Source organism: Cyanistes caeruleus, chromosome 1, assembly GCF_971803275.1.
Source record: "Cyanistes caeruleus chromosome 1, bCyaCae1.hap1.1, whole genome shotgun sequence".
Lineage (NCBI taxonomy): Eukaryota > Metazoa > Chordata > Aves > Passeriformes > Paridae > Cyanistes > Cyanistes caeruleus.
Window position 1 is genome coordinate 13754407 of NC_141701.1, and position 22433 is coordinate 13776839.

Genomic DNA, 22433 nt, shown 5'->3' on the forward strand with positions numbered 1-22433 from the left:
AATAGACTATTCTAACTGGATAGGACTCCTTGTCCTCTCTCCACTGAAGAAGCTGCATGCCACCCTAAGTCCATCTCCTTTGCTCAGAGCCCTGTGCACCAGGCTCTTTTCTTGTACCACAAAGCAAAGTCCCAGTCTCTGCCCTTTCCAGACTCTGTGTGCATTTCCATTTACACTTTGCATGTGTCAACATCTTGCTCCATACATGTATGCTCTCCCCTACTCTTCCACCTGATCTTTCTCTTTTCTCCCCTTCCTCCTTTCTCTTCCCATGGTTGGAAAGCATTAATATGCATCATCAGCCATTAGTTTCATGCAGAATTAGTTGCAGAAACTATAACTGAGTTAAACAAACTACAGGAACTTTCACTGTCTTCATTTTTTTCCTTTTGATGTAGTTCCTCTGTATGCATATAAGGTTCTAACCTCTAGTGCCTGGATAGCTCAGTGTTTAAATGTGTGATTCAAAACTCATCACACTTCATCTGGAGATACAAATGCCATCATACAGAATAATGTTTCAGAAAGCTGTGGACATGTTTTCATGATGTCAAGAGATTACTCATGCGAGTAAAGAGGCAATTGGCCCCATAGTAAGGGATCAAAGAAGCCAAAAACACCAATGAAAATAACAGAAAGCATTCTATATATCTGAATTCACAGCCAGAGACCTTTGCTGTAACTAATCTTACTTTCCAGTAACGTAAGAGAGTATAACATTTCTTCTTGGAAAGCCTTCAGAAGTTCAGCAACACTTACTTGTGGTAAAGCTGCCAGTAAGTGGTTCAGATTGTCCCTCATCATACAGGGAGAAAATAGCAGCAGTATACTCTGTAAGGGGTGCCAAACTTTTCAGAGTATGGGTTGAAACACGACCAACTTCCACCTAGAGAAAGCATAATTTGCAGTAGATATTGACCATGCAATACATTATCAGTGTATGAAATTCTTCTGGGTAATAATGATACAGAAGGAGAATGTCATGCAATTAGTAAAGAAATTCAGTGAAACTCTGAACAAGTATAAACTCAGGTCCATCAAAGCTGAAACAACCAGTTACAATAGACAAATTACAAAAAATGAGATTTTGAACTTATGGCAAACCATGGAAAAGAAGAATTCAACCTTGGTAGGCCCAACTATCCAGCTAACATCAGTACTGCATGTTCAGGAATCCAGAAGAGGAAGGAGCTTTTCAGGCTATTTAATTCAACCCCTTATCATGGACAATCACTGCATAAAACCTTTATGTTTAACATTTGTCAAGAGACAGATGAGGGATTTGTCTGGTCTCTCTCCAGGCAGCAGTTAAGTGACTTTGCCAGGCACATAAAACTCAAAGCTGTATAAACAATTTATCAGTCCAACTATTCAGTGCCACATTAGCTCAGCACTGCAAGGAAAATGCCACCAGTGCAGAGCAAACAAAAACATGCCACCTGTTCTTTGAACAGAGAAAGGAAAAGTGAACTGAACATTCACTCACATCACAGAGTTTACTACAACGAGCCTGAGATGTTCAAACACCAGTCAGGCATATGGTCTTTATTAAGAGAAATCAATAGGAAGAAGTCAAATGATTTCTAATTTAAATTTTAAGGGATCTAGGAGAAAGAAGAGAAACAAGGCATTGCACATGTATTCTTCCTTCTAAAGCTGTGAGCAGTTTCTTCAGGTTCAATACAAATATTCCACTTTATACAGATGAACGGCCAGATATGTCCCAGAAGAAACATAATTACAGATAACTACCTTAAAGACTTCTTTTTCTGGAGAGTCAAGTTATCCATGACAACTTATTTCCTAAGGGATCTGGACTGTTTAAATAATAAAACCCGCTTGCTGCAATTATTTTTTTTAAATCTGTATTTTTAAAAATTTCTTTATTAATATTTCACTATGAATCATTCCATCCCATTTTGCATTCTATCACAGAATTCATTCTGCTAAAAGGTATTATAAAGCACCCTTGGTAACAAGGCAGAACTAAATATTGCAAATTATTAACTATAAGAGTCTAAGTTAGAATATCTTGGTTCCTTAGCACTCTGTTCAAGCCAAATCCTGTTTCTAGAGAGTTCTCAATACATAATTAAAGCAATAAATGCTGAGAAAATGTGGCAAAGCCTTCAGATGGTCTTTTTGAATGAGCTTAAGTCCATGATATGTGATACATCAGAAGTCTTATTGTCTGAATTGAATCAAGAATAAGTATTTCCATATTACATTTAGTCAAGATTCTGCTCCTAGCAAACCACTGTTCCCTTGAGTTGTCTCCCTCAGTTTATGTGGCCCAGACTGCTCAGAGTACTCTCCCTCAGACATACATACATCCAATATTAAGTAAACTCTTATTTACACCTAGTCTCAGAATTCTCTTGCAAATCCTTTGTTAGAGCTTGAACGGTAGCTTTTGTTTACAAACTTTCCCCTAATAACTACAGAAGTTTGGGGAGGTTTGAGATTGGTTAAGGGAAAAGTGGTGCTAATAATTTACCTCATTGGTTTCTGTTCCGTCTGTTTTTACGTACATGATGCGATAGCCATTTACGTTTTTGGAAGCAGGATCCCATGATAGCTTAGCACTATTATGTCCAACATCAGAAAATTTCAAGTTTGCTGGTGGACTTAGAGGCACTTGAAAAGAAAAGAGATAAAACCATGAAAATTATCCCAGGTTTTAGCTGTGAAATCTTTCATGCCTTAATAACACATAGTATGTTTTCCATTAAAAAATTTGTATCACCAGTATTTCTATCTGAAGGCCTACATCAATGGAGTTACAAAAGTACTTAAGGCAGGTAAAAGGGCTTAGCTCTTTACTGAAATGGAATTTGCAGATTTGCTGAAAGCACTTCAACTGATACTGGAAAAGAAGTAAGTTATGATGTTTTTCACTGCAGATATCATAGCAAGATACAGCCTACAGAACACTTGCAATAGATTTGGGGTTGTATTTGTGAATTAATTTAAGCCAGCTAGATCTTTATCCTATACACATTGGGTTTTCATGTGTATCCCAGCGAAAATACTTCATGGCAGTAGAATTTGGAAAAACACTTTTCTGAATCCTAAAAGACCTTGAGAAACCCTAAGTTTGTCCAAAAAAGCATAACTAGCTGAGAAGATCTCCAAAGGTGCTACTTTTTACCCCTGCCTACCCTTTCTGTTAGGAAAGCTTAGCTGTTTCCCAACAACAATCCCAGTTAAATCTGCACTTTTATACTATATATTCCTTGACTGTCAGGAGCTGAAGGAAAATGAGGTCATGCAAGAGACAGTCTCGGATTACATTCACTTCTCTGTCACACCACAGAAAGCAATTTGTGCTGTCTGTTACTCTCAGCAGTAGGTTCTGTGTTAGTCCAACATCTGCTACTTTCCTCTGAATTATAAAACCTTTCTCTATCCATTGTGCCTTCATACACACACTCTTCACCAGTCCAGGTGGACAGATAAATATCAGCACTTCAGAAGCTGCTTCCCTCACACTATAGCACCTGGCAGAAAGCAAAGATTTTAAAGGCCTCATACATTATGTGAGATCTTTAGCCAGGCCATTTATCAATCCAGAATCTGCAACCAGCTTAGGAACAGTGAAGCCAGCTTGGCTCTGAGAAAAGAGAAGACAGGAACACACTGGAACTGTAGTAGATGGGTTTGCCACACATTCTGGCATCCAACATATTCCTCTGAGTCTAGTGAAGGGAGTATCACGTGCTGGCTTTCCTTTCTACTTTCTGTCAGTTGTGAAATGCACTTCATTCCACCATCCAGGTCATACAACAAAATGTGTCAGTCTCAGCTCTTTCCTCTTGGAACAAACCTCCTGACAACACTGCTCTCAACCAGACAGGCGGTCCTGGTGTCAGACTTACGTGATATTTACACAGAGTCTTGGATGAATCCCAGCCCCAAAATGAAACTACACCCTAGAATGAGCTTGCTAAGCATGTCTCTGTTTGGCATAGGGAAGGTTTTGCTACAGTAACCAAGATGATACAATGAGAAGAATATTATTTACTAAATACAGATTATCAGATACTACACCTAACACTACAGCAAATTTGGCAGATCACTCTTCAAGCAGATATATGCCCCAGGAAGCAAATGCCAGGTAGCCTATTCATTAATTGTAAGCCAAAAATAATCACACTGAAAGAAAAAAAAAAAAAAAAAAAAAGCAAAAAAAAGCAGCTTAAATCAGATACTGGACATGTAAGACATTACTGATAAACACCAACAATGTGGGACAGGCATGATCTTCAGGAGCTTTCTCCCTCCCAGATTGCCTCACTGCCTGATTCATCAAAGCCTGCTAGCAGAGGGCTTATTTGAATAGCTGCATATGACAGAATCCATCCTCTTTCAGTCTTATAGACCAGAGATGGCTGCATTGTGTCACCCTAAAAAGAAATTAAGGGTGCAGAGAAATGAGGGTTTCTTTTTCATCCTGGTCTAGCAGCAGCAGTAGTGATGATGGGCTGCCTAACACATTTTACAAGCTTCTGTGATCTGACAGTGGTCATGAAAGCTCAGCTTGTGCCGATGTATCTGGAATTTGTATGTGATCTTCCAACCAATGTGTTAGCCAGGTTTAGAGCTCTGCATTCTCCAAGATCATATGGTATGCAGTGAATTGAAGCTGGCACAGTCAAAACCTACATAAACTACTGTTTAGGAGAAATGAAAATCTGATACTTGGTAGATACACCCAGTGTAAGGCCAGGATGGGTGATGTGGGCAGGGGGTGCTGTGCAAGATGAGATGTAAGGCATAAAGAGACAGAGAAAGGAAGGGAAGAATACAGATTTGATTCTCTTTGCTGGGAATCTTCTATATGCATTTCAATTCGACAAACACTCCCAGGCTGCAGTAGTTTGCTATTGGAACTTGTCTGTCCACAACTGTCCTCCTAGGGAAGACCTAGCAAACACCAGTGCTAGAGCTTCTTCCACTATTGCTTGCCAACCTTACAAGGAATTGCTCCAGGGTTTCTTTTTCCAGCATTCGCATGCCTGAACTTCTCTCACTTATTAAATGTAAGTCACTTTCACCCTGACTGGGTTACTCATGCCAGGAGCACAAAATAAGAGGATTCACTCACTCCCCTGCTGGGAGCAATAGAGATGTCACTGAATGCAGTCCCAGAAATGTCCCAGAAGCACAATTGCTTATTTTCAATTCCTTTGTCTCCCAAATGCTGGAGCTATTTAGAGAGCTGACATACAGTCTGTGTACTGTTTGTAGAGGACGGAATTTAGCTGGCAAAATTCTTGCTGCTTATTAAAAACACACCATCTATCATGAGTGCACAGGCACTTTCCAACCCTCCATTTACCAGATGTTAGGCAGCAGGGGTTGGACAGAAATCTTCTCTTTGCCTCTTTTCTGTCTCTACTACTACTGAGCCAGAGGAATGACTTTCTCCATCTGAGCAGGCTCACACACACACACCTAGCTTTTTAGCTAGAGGAGGCCAAACAGAGCATGTTTCTGTTTTCACCTCAAAGGTCTACATGGTGACCTTCAATCACCTTCAGCAAGTTCAGAAAACTGTCAGGAATTCACCAAGATCCATAGGGGCAGCTATAGTACCACTGCCACTGAGAGAGACAAGTTCATAACCCTGTTGAAAAAAAAAGCTGTTTTGTAGAAATCCTCAGTCTCTGTAAATTGAGTATCAGCATTGAGAAACTTATGTCAAGAGCTTGCCCAATTGTTCAAATCAGATAATCAGATGCTTGCTCTAATATGTGCAAAGACCATTCTGAAGTTTTATTAACACTGAAGTGAATGTAGATTTGAGCTACCTACATGTAGTTTCTTGTCCTGTAAGGGGATCACTAGCTTCTTCTCCAAACATGGCATAAACTGTGACTGTATATTCTGTATTTGGCAAGAGTCCATCCAGTTCAAGATCTGTCGAGGTCTCCCCAATTTTTATCTAAAAACACCATGAATCAAAAAATTCAAGATAAATTATTTCTGAATTAGATTATAATGAGGAACAATACCAGTTAAACATTTTAAATTATATATATGATCAAATGTTCTGCTGTCCATTTGTCTGACACTGTTCCCACAGTGCTTTGCCAAAGATTTTGGGATTTTGCAGAATAATTAAAAGATTAAAAAAGTCAAAAGCCAACACACAGGTAGAAGGACTTTAAAAGTGACTAATCACATTAGCAATGACAAAATATGCCTCTCCAGAATGAGCAGCTACTAAGGGCTTTTCCTGTCTACATTTTTTTATTCCCACTCCCATCTACACTTAGGTTCATCTCCAGTGGCAGATCTGACAATCACATGAACTCCTTGCAGGAGTTGATTTCTGTGCACACTGAGGCTCAGATTTGTTGGCATTTGTATTATTTTCCTCTCCCACCTTTTTGTGGAGACCCACACTAACATGGCCTGTATTTATTTCTTTGGGGTAAAGCTCAGTCCTCCTGCAGCAGCCAGTTCTCAGGGAGGCCCCACTTCTAACAGAATTACGTGCTTACAGCCACTGCTTTAGCAGTGAGCACAAGTCTGTGCTGGCTTTCAGCAGCTTCATGCCCCCTTCTCAGGTTCACATGCCCCTGCATGCTTTATAATGCTCCTGCTTGAACAGAGATATTGTACATAACCTTAACTATACACTTATAAACTTGAGTGTAGAAATTTTTAGATCATAGACCAGAGGTTCCATTGGTTTTACTATGTTAGTGACAGGAGACTAGACTTTACCTTTCCCCCCTTCTCTTCTTTGGAAAGAATGTCTTCTAAAATCACTTTTGATGAAAGATGTTGTTTTTAAATTTAAAGGTTGAACAGAACTAAAAGAAAACCAGTGACAGCTTTCTTTCAGACCTACAAATTTTACTTACATTTAAAATCCCTGATGAGAACAAAGGCTAAACTTCATCTTCTTCTGATAGCACACTTAGGAAATATCTTACCTTTAGTTTATTTTTTCTGTGAATGTTAGTTCTACATGATGATACTACATCGCTTTATATAAAATTTCAGAAGAGTCACTTAAATTTAGTTAAATTTGTTGCATTTTTATGACAATGACACAGCAATAACCCATTGGCACTTGCACTTTATTCATAGCCTGTGTCACATACAGTACTTAATCAAGTCATGGAAAAAATCCCAAGTATTTGCTGATCACTTTGGAGGTTAAAGGACATGTACTATTTTGTTTTTTAAAAGACTGGGTATTTTTTAGTAACTGCTATTCAATGAAAGCACAATACATCACCTCCTTCTCATCTGCTGCCAGTCCTTCTGTGAGGGGAGCATAGAGGATCATGTACCCTGTGGCACCCACGGCTCCGCTCCACCTGACCCTCATGCTGCTCTGGGACACCTCGTACAGCTGCAGATCCGACGGCATCGGGAGGGCAACTGCAGTGCAACAGGAGACAGACACACCTCAGCTCCCCACTCCAACAGCCAGCTGCTATCCAAACAGCTTGTCTTACCCCAGCAAACACAAAGGAATACAGCTCTCTCCAGGCATGGAAGTGCTGTCTGTATCCTGCAAATAAGGTCTAATTGGTGCAGAAAAGAACTCAGAGAAACAAGGAAATGCTAACCCAAACCAATTCCAATGCCAGGGCAGATGAAAGCATTTCAGCACAGTTGCCATTAGGAACCAGCAGCAGTTTAAAGGGTGCCTCTTTCCCAAGCCAGAGTGTGGACGTGATAGGCATGAGATACAACACCCTGGAAAAACCCTGGGTGAGCACACTTCACACATCAAAATATTTTGGCTGTAAACTGTTGCCTGTTTAAGGCCTGGACTGCCCAAACTGGCACCAAGGCTTTTGTCAGTGGGATTATGCAAATATGGGTAAGGCCATCCATTGCAAATCAGAACAAATGCTAACCTGGCAAGGGAGAGCAGGGTGAGTGAAATTCAGACAATATTAGGAGATTTACTTGTGAATTTAAGGCACTGATACCAGAACATAGCACCAGTCAGGGTTTCCAAATGTTTCTTTGCATTTCTGTAACTCTTTTCCTGGTTGTCCTCACTTTATTCCTCCCAGAGGATAACATCCCATGGCCTCTCCACTGCTGGTACATCACTGATGAATCCCACCAAAATATTCAGGCATGAATATGAAGAAATATTCAGTCATGAATATGGAGAGATATGAAGGAACTTTGACTTCTCCTTTGGAATTTATACACTGAGAATAGTCCCCAAAATTACTGGAATGGTCTGAAAAAGCAGAAGGCAATTGCTAACTGATACAAAACCTTTCCTATCTGAAATTCTGAAGAATCTAACCTGCATACAAATATTCAGGAACAAATTCTAATTTCACTTACGGAGCTTCTCTGGACTCCTTGTCCAACCAAAAGCCTCAGCTTGTCAAGCTGGTATCTCCAAGTGTATCTCTTACATTATGTTCTAACAGAACCTCATCCTTTCTTGTTCATTGAGACTGTTCACTCACTGTCATTCATGTCTGTAAGTGGTGGAAAAACTTCAGCCCAGACTTCTCTTGAGATTTCCACTTCCAGGTTACCCCACCTACCCCTCCAACCTTTTACAACCTACCTCTATATTATTTAAACCCTTGTTCTTCTATTGATTTATATTCCCATGAATTCTCACAATTTCCCTAATTACAGGGAGAAACTACCTGTGAACATTTTCAAATATACTTAAGTCTCCTTGCTCAGAGCTCCACTCACACTTCTGACACCTACAGCAAGAAATTACATGCTGAGATATCCTGAAGCCACTTTGCACCACATTGTCTCATTCCTGTTCAAACTGCCCCAGGGTCACAGTGAGAGTATCCATCACCTCTTCTTCCCCTTATTTTGACTCTAAAAAATCTATAGGCAAAGTGTCTTCTAACTGTAACTTATGACTTGCATTTTAACTCTCAACAGGAACCAGTAGATACTCTGACAATATATAAAAAAACTGACAAAGAGGTGACTGGAGATAAAGCATGGTGTTTTCTCCTGGAACCTTCAGCCAAAGAGCTCAGAATCTCGATATAAACATTTAGTAGATTATGCTGGTTTGCATCTTGGACAGTTACCAGACTATCCTAATATTCAGGTAACATAGGGATAAATTAAAACCAACTAAAAAAACCTGGAATAAACTAAACGAGGAAAAATATATTTTTATCAAATTAATATGTGAATGAATTTCATATTTATTTCAATTTAGAAGTGACTATGAAATCACAAAACTATCTACTTATCTGTACATTATGTATATATCTGTTTAGATTTCACATAGCTGTAAACTATATTTAATGTTCTATATAAACAAATGCAACTGGTGACTATTTTAATCTGTCAGTATCTCACACACAGGCAGGAATGTAAACTACAATTTTCCATAATTCTCCATTAGAATAGTAAAAAAAATAAACTTTAAAATTGTAGGTATTTTTTAGCATATGGAGTGATTAACACTTGCATATGTCAGACTATTACTTCCAACATACTATCAAAGACAGCTGTATAAAATGCTTGATGCTGCATGACCTTGGGGTGTGATCTGATCAAATCTCTGAAAGCCAGCAGGGCTGGGCTCCGTCAGAACTTGACTGGGTGACTTCAAAGGAGTACCAGGTGCAATACAAAATAATCCTGTTGGCTCAGTATGTGATTGTTTCCTCAGCCTCAATAAATTAAACAGGTCCTAACACTGTCTCATGGGTATAACGTGGCTGGAGATGACATTTTGGGGGGACTGAGACTAAAAGAAAAGTCTAAAATAATTTTATATTATTCTATTTTCTTTTCAGATTGAGAAGATTAGCACTGACACAGAATCAAAGAACGTCCGAGGATGAAAGGCACTTCTTGAGGTCATCTGGTCAAATTAACTTCCCTGTTCAGTCAGGTTCAGATAAAGCAGGCTGCTCAGAACCTTATCCAGTTTGGCTTGAAATATCTCCAGAGATGCAGACTTCACAACCTCTCTGAACAATTTATTCCAGTGTTTGACCACCATTAAAATAAAACCATCTCTTCTGTTCAAATTTAATTTCATGGGCTTTTAATTTGTGCCCATTGGCTCTTGTCGTGTTAATAAGCACCACTGAGCAAAGTCTGGCTCACTCCTCTTCATTTCCTCATATTAGGGATTTTATACATTAACAAGATCACCTGAGCCTTCTTTAGGCTGAACAGTCCATCTGTCTCAGACTCTTATGAAAGATGTGCCAAGCCCTTAATCATCTTTACAGCCCTTCACTGAAGTCCCTACAATAAGTCCACATCTCTTTTGAGTTGAGGGAACCCAGCACAAGACCAGGCATCCAGGTGTGGCCTCATCAGTGCTGAGCAGAGGGCAAGAACCATCAGCTCCCTAAATCCACTGGCAATCATTTTCTAAGGCAATCCAGAAGGCTCTTTGCTTTCTTTGTGACAAGGGTGCTCTGCTGGTTCAGTCAGGTTGTTGTTTACCATGACCCCCAGGTCCTTCTCTGCAAAGCTGCCCTCCAGCTGGTCACCTGTGTAGTGACACGTGGGTTTGTCACTCACAAGCATCAGGACTTTGCACTTCCCTTTTTTGAAAAGCATAAGGTTAAACTTGTTTTCCTCTTCACATCACTTGCCAGTCTCAGCTCCAGGTTGGCCTTGGCTTTTCTAAACTTACCACTGCAAGATGAGATAGCAGCTTTACACTTTTCCTGAGTCATTTGCCTCTTCGTGTGCATGTCTTATACAATTATTTTTGATGTCTGGGTTCTGTTACAAGCTTCTTGATTATCTTGATCTTCTTGACCAGCAAGCTTCCAGTAAGCTGGTCACCAACTGGTCAGTAGGGACCTTTCCTGAGCTTGTAGGATGTCATCTCCTCCTCCACCATCAGTTCTTCCTTGTTTCTACGTATGAGCCTTCTCTTGCTGGTTCCTTGATCACCTGGGTCAGGAAGCTGGTAAAGCACTGTAGAAATCCTATAGATTTCTTGAGCCCTGCTGCTCTGTTCTTTCAGCAGATATCAGCTATTAATATATCACATACGAACTTCTTGTCTCCTAGTCTGAACTATAAAGTTACTCTTTATTTCCATTTCTAATATTTATCATATTTGCTAAAAAATCCCTGCACTTTGTATACAAATACCTAAAACAGTAAATGTATCAAATCTTAGAGTATATCAAGCCATCATTTTACAGACAGAAAATAATTAAATCATTGAGAAAGAAACTTCCAGAGTTACGTTGCAATCTTTGTCACTGGCAGGAATCACATGCAGGTATTGCAGGTCCTACCTAAATCTCCACTCATCAGATCATCTCCAGCTACAAATCGAGTTTTGCAAAACTTGGCTCCACACCCAAAACATAGGAATGTTCTAATTTAGGGTTCAATACAACAGACTTCAAAGTTCAGCCTGGAGATAAAACCTTTCTCAGTGTTTAAATATCCACAGAGCGTTTGACCTTAAGAGCTTAGCCCAGAATTAATTAAAACAAAATTTAATTTAAGACAAATGCACTAAAAGAAGGTAGATTGAAAAACACTCCCTTTTGTGTTTATTTTTCACAAAGACTAATGCCTACACAGTCTGATTAAATGCAGACAGTCAAGTCTGCAACAATCAGGCTAAGGATACTCACGTGTGGTTTCTGTTCCACGGAGGCCCTCACTCGCAGCGTTGGAGTAGATGGCAAACACAGCTATCTGGTACTCAGTTAAAGACATCAGGTTTTTCAGAACTGCTGTGGATACACTTCCATCTACCACAACCTGTTTACAAGAAAATTTTAACTAAATATGCATAAAGCAAACAAACTGTATTACCATCAAATCAATCAACCCCTCTTTCAGGAAATTTTTACACTGTACTAACATTCAGTTCATGCTGCATTTATAAACAGTAAGCTGTCTGAAAAGAACAGCAACCATATATATAGTCTAAATGTTTATCTGATATAAATAGCCATTCAGAACAAAGGAAGAGCTTAGCTGAATAAAGTGTATGGGATACAGTTTAAGGGTGTAAAAATGGCACTTTTTGATATAATATCATCATAGATATTCCTTTAATACTACATATATATACACACACACAGAGTACTTCAAAATCCCATCAATACATATCCATCCTAAACTAGTTTCTAGTGCAAAAGGAAACAAAATATAACCTTAGTTAAATCCTTTTGCTCTTCTACCTTTCCCTTCAATTTGATAAGTTGTCAGCTGGAGTCTAAAGCTTGTTCCACTGCAATTTTTCCATCTCCAAAATGTTGAAGTCCCATCCAAATAAACAATTCTCTCCAAATTTTCAGTGACCAATGTTTCAATGTCCCAAAATGCCCAGTCTTCCTTTTATGAATATTTTTTTCTTAGAACTGAAAATGCAGCTTACCATCACCTCCTACCTCTTCTGTTCTCGTAAACAGAGTGGTGCAGGGGGTGTCAGTAAAATTGTGCCAAGTAACCCTATGAGTAAGGACAAAATGCAGGCACTTCACCCCACCCCCTGAAAGTGATTATTATTATAGCACTGAACAGACTTTAAATTGTATGACAGACATGTAGCCCAGCTACTACCTAACCTTTGTCACCATCCAGTGTGACCAGCCTCCTTTCTGGAGCCCTCATAGGGAATTTCAGGGTGCATTTGGAAGAGGACCATGGATTTCCTGTCTGGTTAGTTGCCCCTGCTGCATTAAAAACTTCTGGGCAGCTTTTCCTCCTATTACCTCTTCTGGCTGTCCTCCTCGAGTGGGGTAGTACACAACCCTGTATTTTTCCACTTTGCCTGGTGCGTGGGTCCAGCTGACGCGGAAACCTCTTGCTGTTACCTCCGATGTGACCAAATCCGAAGGAGTCCCAAGAGAAGCAATTGTTCCTAGGTTGGAGACAGCACAAATTTTTATTCCCTTCTGCATAATAATTGCTTGGCTTGTATTTGCTGAAGCTCTAAATATTATTCCTTATCAGAAAATCAAATAATTGGCTACTGCACACCTATTTATGTTATTTTCAATGGAACCAAAGAAGTAATAATGACTACAGCACATGGAGTTTCTCTGGGACTAAATCTTCCTGGTCTTTCATAAACCTTTATATGAAGACAAAAATACAACACTAAGCCTTCCTGACCTTCTTCCCATCACTATTTCCAGACGTTTCTGCTGGGGATTTTTTCAGGTTGCTTTCATCCCAGTCATGACAAACATACAAGTACATATCCAGCTGGGATCTCCTGTGCTCCTCAGCAGGCTGGAAACTGATATTGCCTGTCAGCCTGCTGAAGAGACACAGTGAATGGTCATCTTCTCTGGCAATCATTCTTTTCCTCATCTATCCATGGTTTTTCCATTTTCTTCTGCTCAAGAGAGCCTTCCTTATTGATATATAGATATCTATATATTATATTGACTATATATATATTATATTTAATGCAATTATATATATAGTGTGTGTATGTGTATATATGTATACACACACACACATACATATATATAATATTCCATATATCCATATATATTATGAGAGAGGGAGAGAATAACTTAGCATTTCTGTGATATTAAGGAATCATAAACCAGTAAATAAAAACAAAATCCACTGAAACTTTTCAGAAAGAAAGGCCCCGAGTAGAATTGCATTTCTGGCAAATTGCAACATTTTTTCATAGCCATTTCTTTGAAATGAGGCTTTTTTATATAAGAAACATTTTCTTTGCTGCCATCTTTTCCTGTGAACCAAAATATATATTGTGTGTATTAAATAAGAAAGAGGAAAAAATCCATCAAAGGAGGGATTAAACAATCTAAATAGTTGAAACTCTTGAATATGTATGAGAAAATCAAAACATTAAGTTAGGAGATGGAAAGCACAGCATGAATGTAACAATTCCATGTGCATCTGTTAAACTAATTCATCCCCAAAACTGTATTACAAAAAGATTTCCTTAGCCGCCACTTGGAAATAGTTATAGCAGAATAAATTACCTTTTTTTTTTTTGTACTACCAAATACCATAATACTTACCTCTCCTAAAAACAGAGAGCAAAAGATCAGAGATCTGAGCAAGAATAAAACATAGCTAGGAAGATAACTTCTCTGACAATACTTTCTTGCAAGCAAAAGAATATATAGCGTGAGTCTAGTGCCAGAAGCCACTCTAGAACTGCAGGTATTTGAGCTGTAGCTCTAAGTTCCCCATAAGTTACATTAAATTTTGTTTCTGTTCACCTTTGATTTCTTTTTCCTGCTCCTCTACTCGTGAGCACACTGTTCTGGTAAGACCTTCAACTATGGTATGCATGAAGTTAAAGTCAGCCACGTTGTAGACATGTGTGCTGTCAGGCTCAGAGGCAATCTCTTTGAGTTCATTTATATCTGCATTCTTTACACCTTTTATTGGAAAAGAAAATAAAGAAAATATTTGCAATGAAAAAGAAAAAATCTTGTATACACAGGGATTGATAAAAAATTACTAGTATAAAATTTTATTTATTTTACTGAGCAACAACAAATTGCTCTGTTTTTAATATGTCAGTTCAAGATGTTAACTTCTGCCAGTGAAAGTGGTATCTTTTCAGCAGTCTCATGAAAATGCAGCATCCATGTATACTGCTAAATTCCAGTTATAATGGCAGTGTTGTAAGCAATGCTTATATTAATTACAAATTAATTACATCATTACAAATTAATGATAATACTTGTTGGATACAGGCAGAAAAGAGCACTTCCTTAGTACAGCCAGCAACAGATTCAAATACAGCAGAGTCCAATGGGACATGCACATGGATATGGCAGAATACACACCAATAGCAAACAGCTCAATGCCAGCATCCCGCAGGTTTTTAGCAGGAGGGATAACATCATCTTGGGACTTCCCATCAGTGATCAGTATCCCAATTTTAGATACTCCTGGTCTTGCACCTGCCTCAGGCTTAAAGCTGTTTTCCAAAATATAAGTTAAGGCAAGACCTAAAAAAGAAAACATTTTAAAATACTTTTACAGATAAAAATGTTCATTAGTTTTGCCAATATCACAGTGTTTGCTTTTCTACTCAATTTAAAAGTTCTGATAAAAAATAAGTATAAAAGAAAAGAAGAATTTATTTACTGAAAAATTAAATTCCAACAAGCAGCCTAAACTACAGAGAGGCTAAAATTTATTTTTAGCTGCCTTTTAATCAATCAATATACTTTAAACTGGCTATGAAAACCTAAATTGATATTCCTGTAAATGCATCATCTTTTTTTCTTACTTTACCAAATTCTACAAAGTTAAAACAGGAACTTCCCTCTCCTTCTACTTACATTGCTTATATGAAAGCACATGCTCTGGATAGCTTAGTAAATCCTCATGCTACAGATAAACTTACCTTTGTTTACTTTTTAATTTTTTCCAATTTACAAGCTAAAAAAAACCCTTTATTTATGCTTAGGGAGAATCTGATTTTAATAAATGCTAATTATTTAAAAGGAAAGAAGAATAATAGCTCCAGGATGAACTTACACATCACAATGAGATCTTATCTGAAAATTCTTTTAAGTCTCCCACAGCAAACATTTCTAACTCATTTTCTTCTAACATCCATAAAAAATAATCATGATAATTTACTACTTCCTACCACCCAGTAACCTCGCTCCTAGAATCATACTAGAGTCTTCTGTCCTTTGTCCCACTGCAATCACTCCTTCTACCAAAATAAAGACTGTTGCTCATTGTTTCTCCTGTTCCTTACCCGCCAGAAAAAAAAAAAAATAAAGGCAGCAATTTACTTAAAGCCATGTCTGGGTCTTTGGATATATCATTCCAACATTACTAACTGCTGCTTTGATGGCACTGGAATTGTATTCAGAAACTGTATTTCTCCCAGACTGTCAGGCATCCCCCCTTTATCCATCACTAAGTGTCTCTGGGGCTGCAGTGCTTTAACTACTAAAAGGTCAATGGAAATCTAAAAGCCCTGGGTGGTCATTTGTAAAGCTACTATTACCAGTTGTCAAATACTGAAACAACATTCTTTCCTTCTCCAGAACAAAGCTCTGTGCATGAACATTACAAATGGATTTTACATTTTCTTCCCAGCAGGTAAAAGATTTGACTTCCATCACAGAGAGTCAGGTAACTTTGTTTTACGAGACCCTGTCCCGATTCCCAGTGAAGTCAATGGACAGGCACTTCAGAAAAGACATAACTGACACTGGATAAAGCCATTGGCAAGCTGCCAAATCCCTATCCTTTCTACCCTTCATAATAAGCACTGACACTTCTTGGGCTGCGCAGCAGAATATGCTTTTTAATAAAAGGGAAAAGCCAGAACATACACAGTACCTGTTAAAGTATTCCCTCCCTTATACGGTAGATTCCGGACCGCATCCAAAACAGCATCCTTTGTGCCATAGGCATTCAAGTGCCATTCAATTCGGGGATCACCACTGTACTGTGCAAGACCTAAAGAACCAGAAATGAAGGTAATCCATCAGACAATAAAGTGGTTTTTTTTTCATGTACACTTTATGTACAAGGTTACCAGTACCTTACCAATTAGCTTACTGCAAGTAGCTTTACTACCATACTAGAAAAACTGCACTGGTTGACAGCAAAAACTAGTATGAACATGTTCTGGGTGACAGCTCCCCAGTTAACTTTCAAGGCCTTTTATTCAAGTGCTAATTAAATGAAAAGCAAAGCAATACAAAACGTTTTCAGAGTTATTAACATTGCAAGATTTCTTTTAAAGAACAATTTTACTTAATGTAAAGTAGCAGATCAGAAATATAACATTTCAGCCAGTTTTAAGCACAAGAAAAGCTATCCATTGGCACATTCTGCCTGCAAAAATTAAACTGCAAGTGTTTGAGACTAATGCTGACTGAAGTCAGTAAAACTGTTTGCACTGGTTTTATTTTTCCACTGACATTGCATGAGAGTTAATGAAGTTGAGTATACAGTAAACTGTGAGGAATTAATACTACAAACATTCCAGCAATCTTCCTCTGATGATAGAAGTGCTAGTGCTAGATGAGGCTGAATCTTGCACAAAAACAGTAACATCAAGCTGTTAACTATCCTGAAATAATAACACCTTTACATTGCTACAGAAATATTAGGGAAAAAGTGTGGCACCTTACCTACTCTTGTTTTCTCAGATCCCACATTGAAAGCAGAAACCAGGTTTTCCAGGAACAGCCGAACGAGCCTGAAATTGAATCTGCCAATACTCCAAGAACCATCTACTAGTATCACAATATCTGCAATTGCTGGAGTTTTACAGGTAAACAGGCTCCCTGTAAATCATTAAAATTAAATCAATATTATTAATTCAACAATAAAACTGTAATTCAATAAATATACGCCTTCCTCCTCCCACCAAGCTTGGTAATTAAACTTTCTCCCACAGTCAGTGAGAAAAAACCAAAATGACCAAACATGTCTGTTCTAGTTTCAGTTATAGAATAGTCTGGCCATTATTTACTTCAGTTCTTTCATTAAAATGTTCAAAATTACTTTTGGGAGACCTATGAAAAGAAACCTTTCTTCTAAAAATCCTTGAGAAAGAAAAAATTAACTGCTATACAGCATAACTGAACCAAGAGTTCATTTCCATTCCCAATGCACATACACAATTTCAGTCCCCATACACAGTGCATGACACGTAGCCTTAGGCACAGACAATGCAGAGAGAGCTACCTAGAGATGCAGACATATAAAACAGTTATCAAGCCCCCTTTCACAGTCAACAGAAAAAACCAGGTGTTTCTATACACTCAAAAGCCCCATAGAAAACCACCAGGCACCACTGTAGACTTGTAAATCCAGAAGTGAATCTCACTCCTGGGAGCTGAGCAAAACTAAAGGCCAATTGAATATGCTGTATTAAACCTAAGTAGGAGGCACTCAATACAGCAGAAGTAAAATGCAAAGACCTCAGATTCAAATTCACTGTCTCTATGAGAATGGGCATGAGAATGAAGCTTTGGTCTTACAGATCTATGGAAAACAGAAAAATACTAAAAGAAAAACAACAAAAAACAAACTAAACAACATAAATGATGTGATGAGAATTAGCAGAAGTACATATTAATGGTCTCTAAGGTTTAATTAAACACTGGGAAAATCTAAGGAAGGGAAGTAGTGATTAGACACAAATTGCACTATAAGCCAACTGAGAAGCCTAAACAGAAGTGCCACATCCAGTTTGAGAAAATGCCAGGAAGAGAAGAAAGGGAATGGAAGAGGTTTTCAGAACCTCAGACAGAGTTGTCATATTCCACAGAAGCAGATGTGTGACTGTACAATTAAGGTTGCTGAAACAGTGGACTCATATTGCAGGGAAGGAAATAAAGGAATGATATTGGACAGGTATAAGAAACTTATGTTTGAAGTACAAAAATACAAACTCCCCACCAGCTTCACTATAGAATAAGGAGGGAAGTAGGAAAGACAAAGTAAAGCAGACTTAGTAGACTAGATATGATGCATCACAAACCATTTAGGGATGAAAATCGTGTCCCTCAATACAGTAAAAAACAAACATAGATTAGTGAATTAAGCTGCAGCCCAGATTTTATCAACATTTTTGTCAGGATCCACTGTAGAAGTTAGTACACAAAGAATACTAACAGTTCAACATGGTGCTAAATAGGAATCACCAAGTACACTGCCAGAAATAAACTGATTTGAGCAGAGATGTTCAGCAAATAAAAGAAGTCAGTGAGAAATTATCTAAAAAGTGTTTGCATTAGCTCCCAAGAAATTCTCCTGATACACAGAGAAAATAAAACACGTGGTTAGAAATTTTAAACTTTCACAACATATTATTAACCACAATTTTCATTAAATACAAAACCATAATTTCACAGGCTAACCAATCTGATGTGCAGAAGGAGTTCAATTGGTAATAATTAAGGTTTAGATTCATACTGTAGTGTAAATCCACTGAGTATTAAACCAAATCCATAAAGTTACAGTTAATGTCTTAAACGTGTACTACAAATGTTTTTAGAAGACGAGGGAACATTTCCTACGTGCAGCTAGCAGTGCAAAATAAGTTCTAAACACATGACAAAAATTCCACTTACAAAGATGCCAAAGCAAATATTTTATTTTAGCTTTTACAGTACAAGACAACACTATTTGAATTGGCAACACATTTTAATGTATTGACACTGGGGAACATTTAGTAAGCATCAGAAAAATGATCTTAATTTGGAACATAAATCCAAAAGACGTCCAAATCTTTATGTCACTGAAGTCAACAGAAAAACCTCCCTTGATTTCAGTGGGAATGGAATCTGTTTTGTGACTTAATAGGAATCTACTAGTCATGGCAAAATTAATGTTTAAGTATCTTTGCCAAATAAACTTCCTGTTGATCAGTCTGCATTGCCTGCAGTATCTGTCTTCCATCAACACGCAGTTCAGCTGTGCCATTCTCATGCTGGCCATGACTACCATTGCAAGCTTCAAAAAAGCTACTGGCAAAGTAAAATGCCACTCAACAGCAGTAAGAATGAAAGCACAGGACCCCTGATTCACATCCAAGCAGCTGTACAATAGCACAGATGCACCTTTTCGATGCTATCCCAGCAGTTTAATCATACAGCCCAACAAACATAACAAGATTTGTGTGGTTGCATTTTCCTTCTCTACTTCTACAACCTTGTGCTGAGCATGAAACCCAGTTATTACCCTTGGTAATATTTCATATAATTTCATATCAACAAGTTTTGCCTATAAGCCTTCTTTAATCCTGTATTGATGGCTTTGTAGTGAAAGCTTTTATCAGTTTTGGTAAATCCATTCAGTGAAGCAAAATCCAAAGAATAAAGAAAACAATAACGACATTCCTTTCAATGTTTTATTTCCACATCATCCATCAATGCAAATAGTATAATTCAATTATTTTTTTGTTAAAGAAACTTGTGATTTGATCCAAGATTTTACTGCAAGGTCACAGTGTGAAAATTTGTTTCATTCTTCGTTGGTAGGAGATACTTGTTGCATCTTTTCTGCATAAAACATTTAGGTTTTGTTACTTCTGTACACCCACTATTTTGCTTATGTTTTCTCCTTGTTGTACTTAATAGAATTGCAGAAAGTTCCCTAAAAGGGAATAAACAACAGTGAGATATTAAACAGAATAACGCGATGATAGAATCTTTAAAACCTAATAGGAACAAAAACACCATGACATCCTAGTTAATAAAGTTAGTCTAAAAGACACAGTGTGTAGTAAATAATTTCTGCACCCCACTGTGCTTAGGCAGTTTCCATTGCCAGTTCTTGAAAATGTCTTTTTCAATAATCTTTCCATACAATCATACATGGTCATGAATTCCTGTGGGGTTTGAGGGCAGTTCTGAACATTTCAAGTATCTGCATAACTTTAATAGGCTATTTTCCCAACAACCTTTCTTAGGAGAATGATAGCATATCATTCTATATAATAAACCTTTAAAAACTCAGTTTTCTAGTCTACTACAAGGTTCAGCAGTGTGATCAGGTTCAATAGTGTGCTTATTTCCCTTTTACTCAGTCATCTAGAAAAGAGTAGTGAGAGAGAAGGTCCCACTTCCCTCTGAATTATACAATACTCACCAATTTCAAAAGAAGGACATCAGGGAAGAGGCCAGTTACCAAATTTTGCACCATGTTTCCTAATGTTATATAGAAACCATAATTCTGATTCAAGTGCTGCATTCCACAACAAACAATAACAGAGCCTGTGATGTTTAGGTAAGCAAAAACAACAGAATTGCACAAATTGTAAAGTCAGAATAACAACCTATATATTTTACACCAGCAACTCTCTTCAGTTGCTTCACTTACAATTGGTGGAGATTTTTTATGGCTAGAAAGCATAATATTAATGCTTTTTCTGTAACAAATATGCAATCTTCCTAGCACTACTTGGCAGAAGGAACTTGCCACTCTGCCAGAAAGCTGAGGAGGAAAGGACTCTGTCTGCCCATTTCTGCTTTTCACAGAAGAAGGCACAGGCTCAAAATTTTACCTTCAAAGGCACCAACATACAGTGAAAGGCTACCATCACTGTTTTAGGGTGAGGTATTTGCACGAAACCTGGTTCAGTACCACCAAAAGTCAAATCACCAGGAAGAATTTTGATTTGTTTCAGGGAAATTTTTCAAAGAGCCAGTATTGAAAGAGTTCTGCATCTGCCAAGCAAAGTTTTCTGGTTTTGATTCCTCAAGCCCCCAGACACTGAAGGTGATTTTCTGGCACTTCCAATATGCAAGTGTTACACCACTCTCAAGACCATGTCAAAACTGGCCGAGAGTGAAGCCAATGATGGCAATGCTGAAAGAAAGAGCCAGATAGAATTTTCTGGGATAGAGGGAGTGTTATTGGAGCCAGCAAAACAGGACCCTTGAGTCATCCCATGAAGGGAATGGAGTGTAGAGAGAGACCTGAGAGAAGCTCTGGCAGTGTGGGGGTTGTGCAGAGCACAGCAGGCTTGACAAGCTCCTGGAAACACCGAGCACCTCTGCGCACTCCCCGCCTGCCGCTGCTCTTCCACACACGAGTTGTGAACAAGTGAGCAACGATAAAAACAGAAGTTACACCAAAAAACCCACAAGCCTTGCTCACAAAGAAATACTAAACTACGATTTTTAATCTAGAATGGGGTTCTTTGACTCTTGGAGTTAACACCACTACTCTTTGAAAGTTCCTTGAAAGGCAAAGGGAGAAGCAGCAAATACAGGCACTGTCACATGCTTTAGACAAACCAGCTCAATTTGCATGCAGTTATGATATGTTTTACAGAAACATATTTGATATTTTGCCTCCCCTTGGTATGAAACTCTGTTCTCATTTTCAAGAGCCAAAACACACACTTCTTCTGCTAGAAGTTAAGACTATAATTCTTTCTGAGTCTGCAATATGTCGTTTCCTTTCTTACTCCCTGTCACAGTAGAAAGTCAAATAATATATGTGAAAGGAGAGAAAAAAAGTTCAAGTAAAGGTCAATAATAATAATACAGTATGAATAGAAGACTTGTTCATGGGATAACAAAGCACAAAAGGCAAGAAGCTTGATAACAGCAGTGAGTGAAAAATACCTTGTGAATAAAGCATGAATGACAGAGAACAGCCAGTCCTCCACAGCGATTGACAGCACCACGCTGAGCAGAATCACCACTGAGGACAAGGGTAATGTAAATCCATATCAGCAAAATGTAACATCCTTTTTTAAAAAAGGATTTAAAAATTTAAGGGACGTGAGGCAGTGTCCAGCTCCAAAATTCAGCAACTCACTAGTCCACACTTCTGACATTGATATTCTTGTTCTGTGCTGATGATATCATCCTTGCACTTGGCCCTCAGTTTAACACATCCCATATGTCAGGCCTATGGACCAGACAAATGCATATAACATAACTGCTGTTCTTTAAACTAGATCCAACCACAGCTTGAATTTGAAGGACTCAAATGTTGGAACATTAGGTTTA

The 22433-nt window shown here is 38.2% G+C and overlaps 1 protein-coding gene across 15 annotated transcripts in view; it reads right to left on the bottom strand.

Moving 5' to 3' along the window:
- The window catches only part of COL14A1 (collagen type XIV alpha 1 chain), a 125609-nt gene that overhangs the window by 63074 nt on the left and 40102 nt on the right, over window positions 1-22433 (bottom strand). For all 15 annotated transcript variants that reach the window (XR_015284028.1, XR_015284026.1, XR_015284025.1 and 12 more), the window contains 10 exons: window positions 17091-17246; window positions 16291-16410; window positions 14769-14933; window positions 14193-14354; window positions 12696-12844; window positions 11607-11736; window positions 7256-7401; window positions 5818-5947; window positions 2498-2637; window positions 760-886 (listed from right to left, as the gene is read on the bottom strand). Coding sequence is in view for 12 of the 15 variants with exons in the window: in XM_086879468.1 (XP_086735594.1) it covers window positions 760-886; window positions 2498-2637; window positions 5818-5947; window positions 7256-7401; window positions 11607-11736; window positions 12696-12844; window positions 14193-14354; window positions 14769-14933; window positions 16291-16410; window positions 17091-17246 (1425 nt within the window). In the remaining 3 variants the exon portion in view is untranslated. The remainder of the gene's footprint in view (window positions 1-759; window positions 887-2497; window positions 2638-5817; window positions 5948-7255; window positions 7402-11606; window positions 11737-12695; window positions 12845-14192; window positions 14355-14768; window positions 14934-16290; window positions 16411-17090; window positions 17247-22433) is intronic.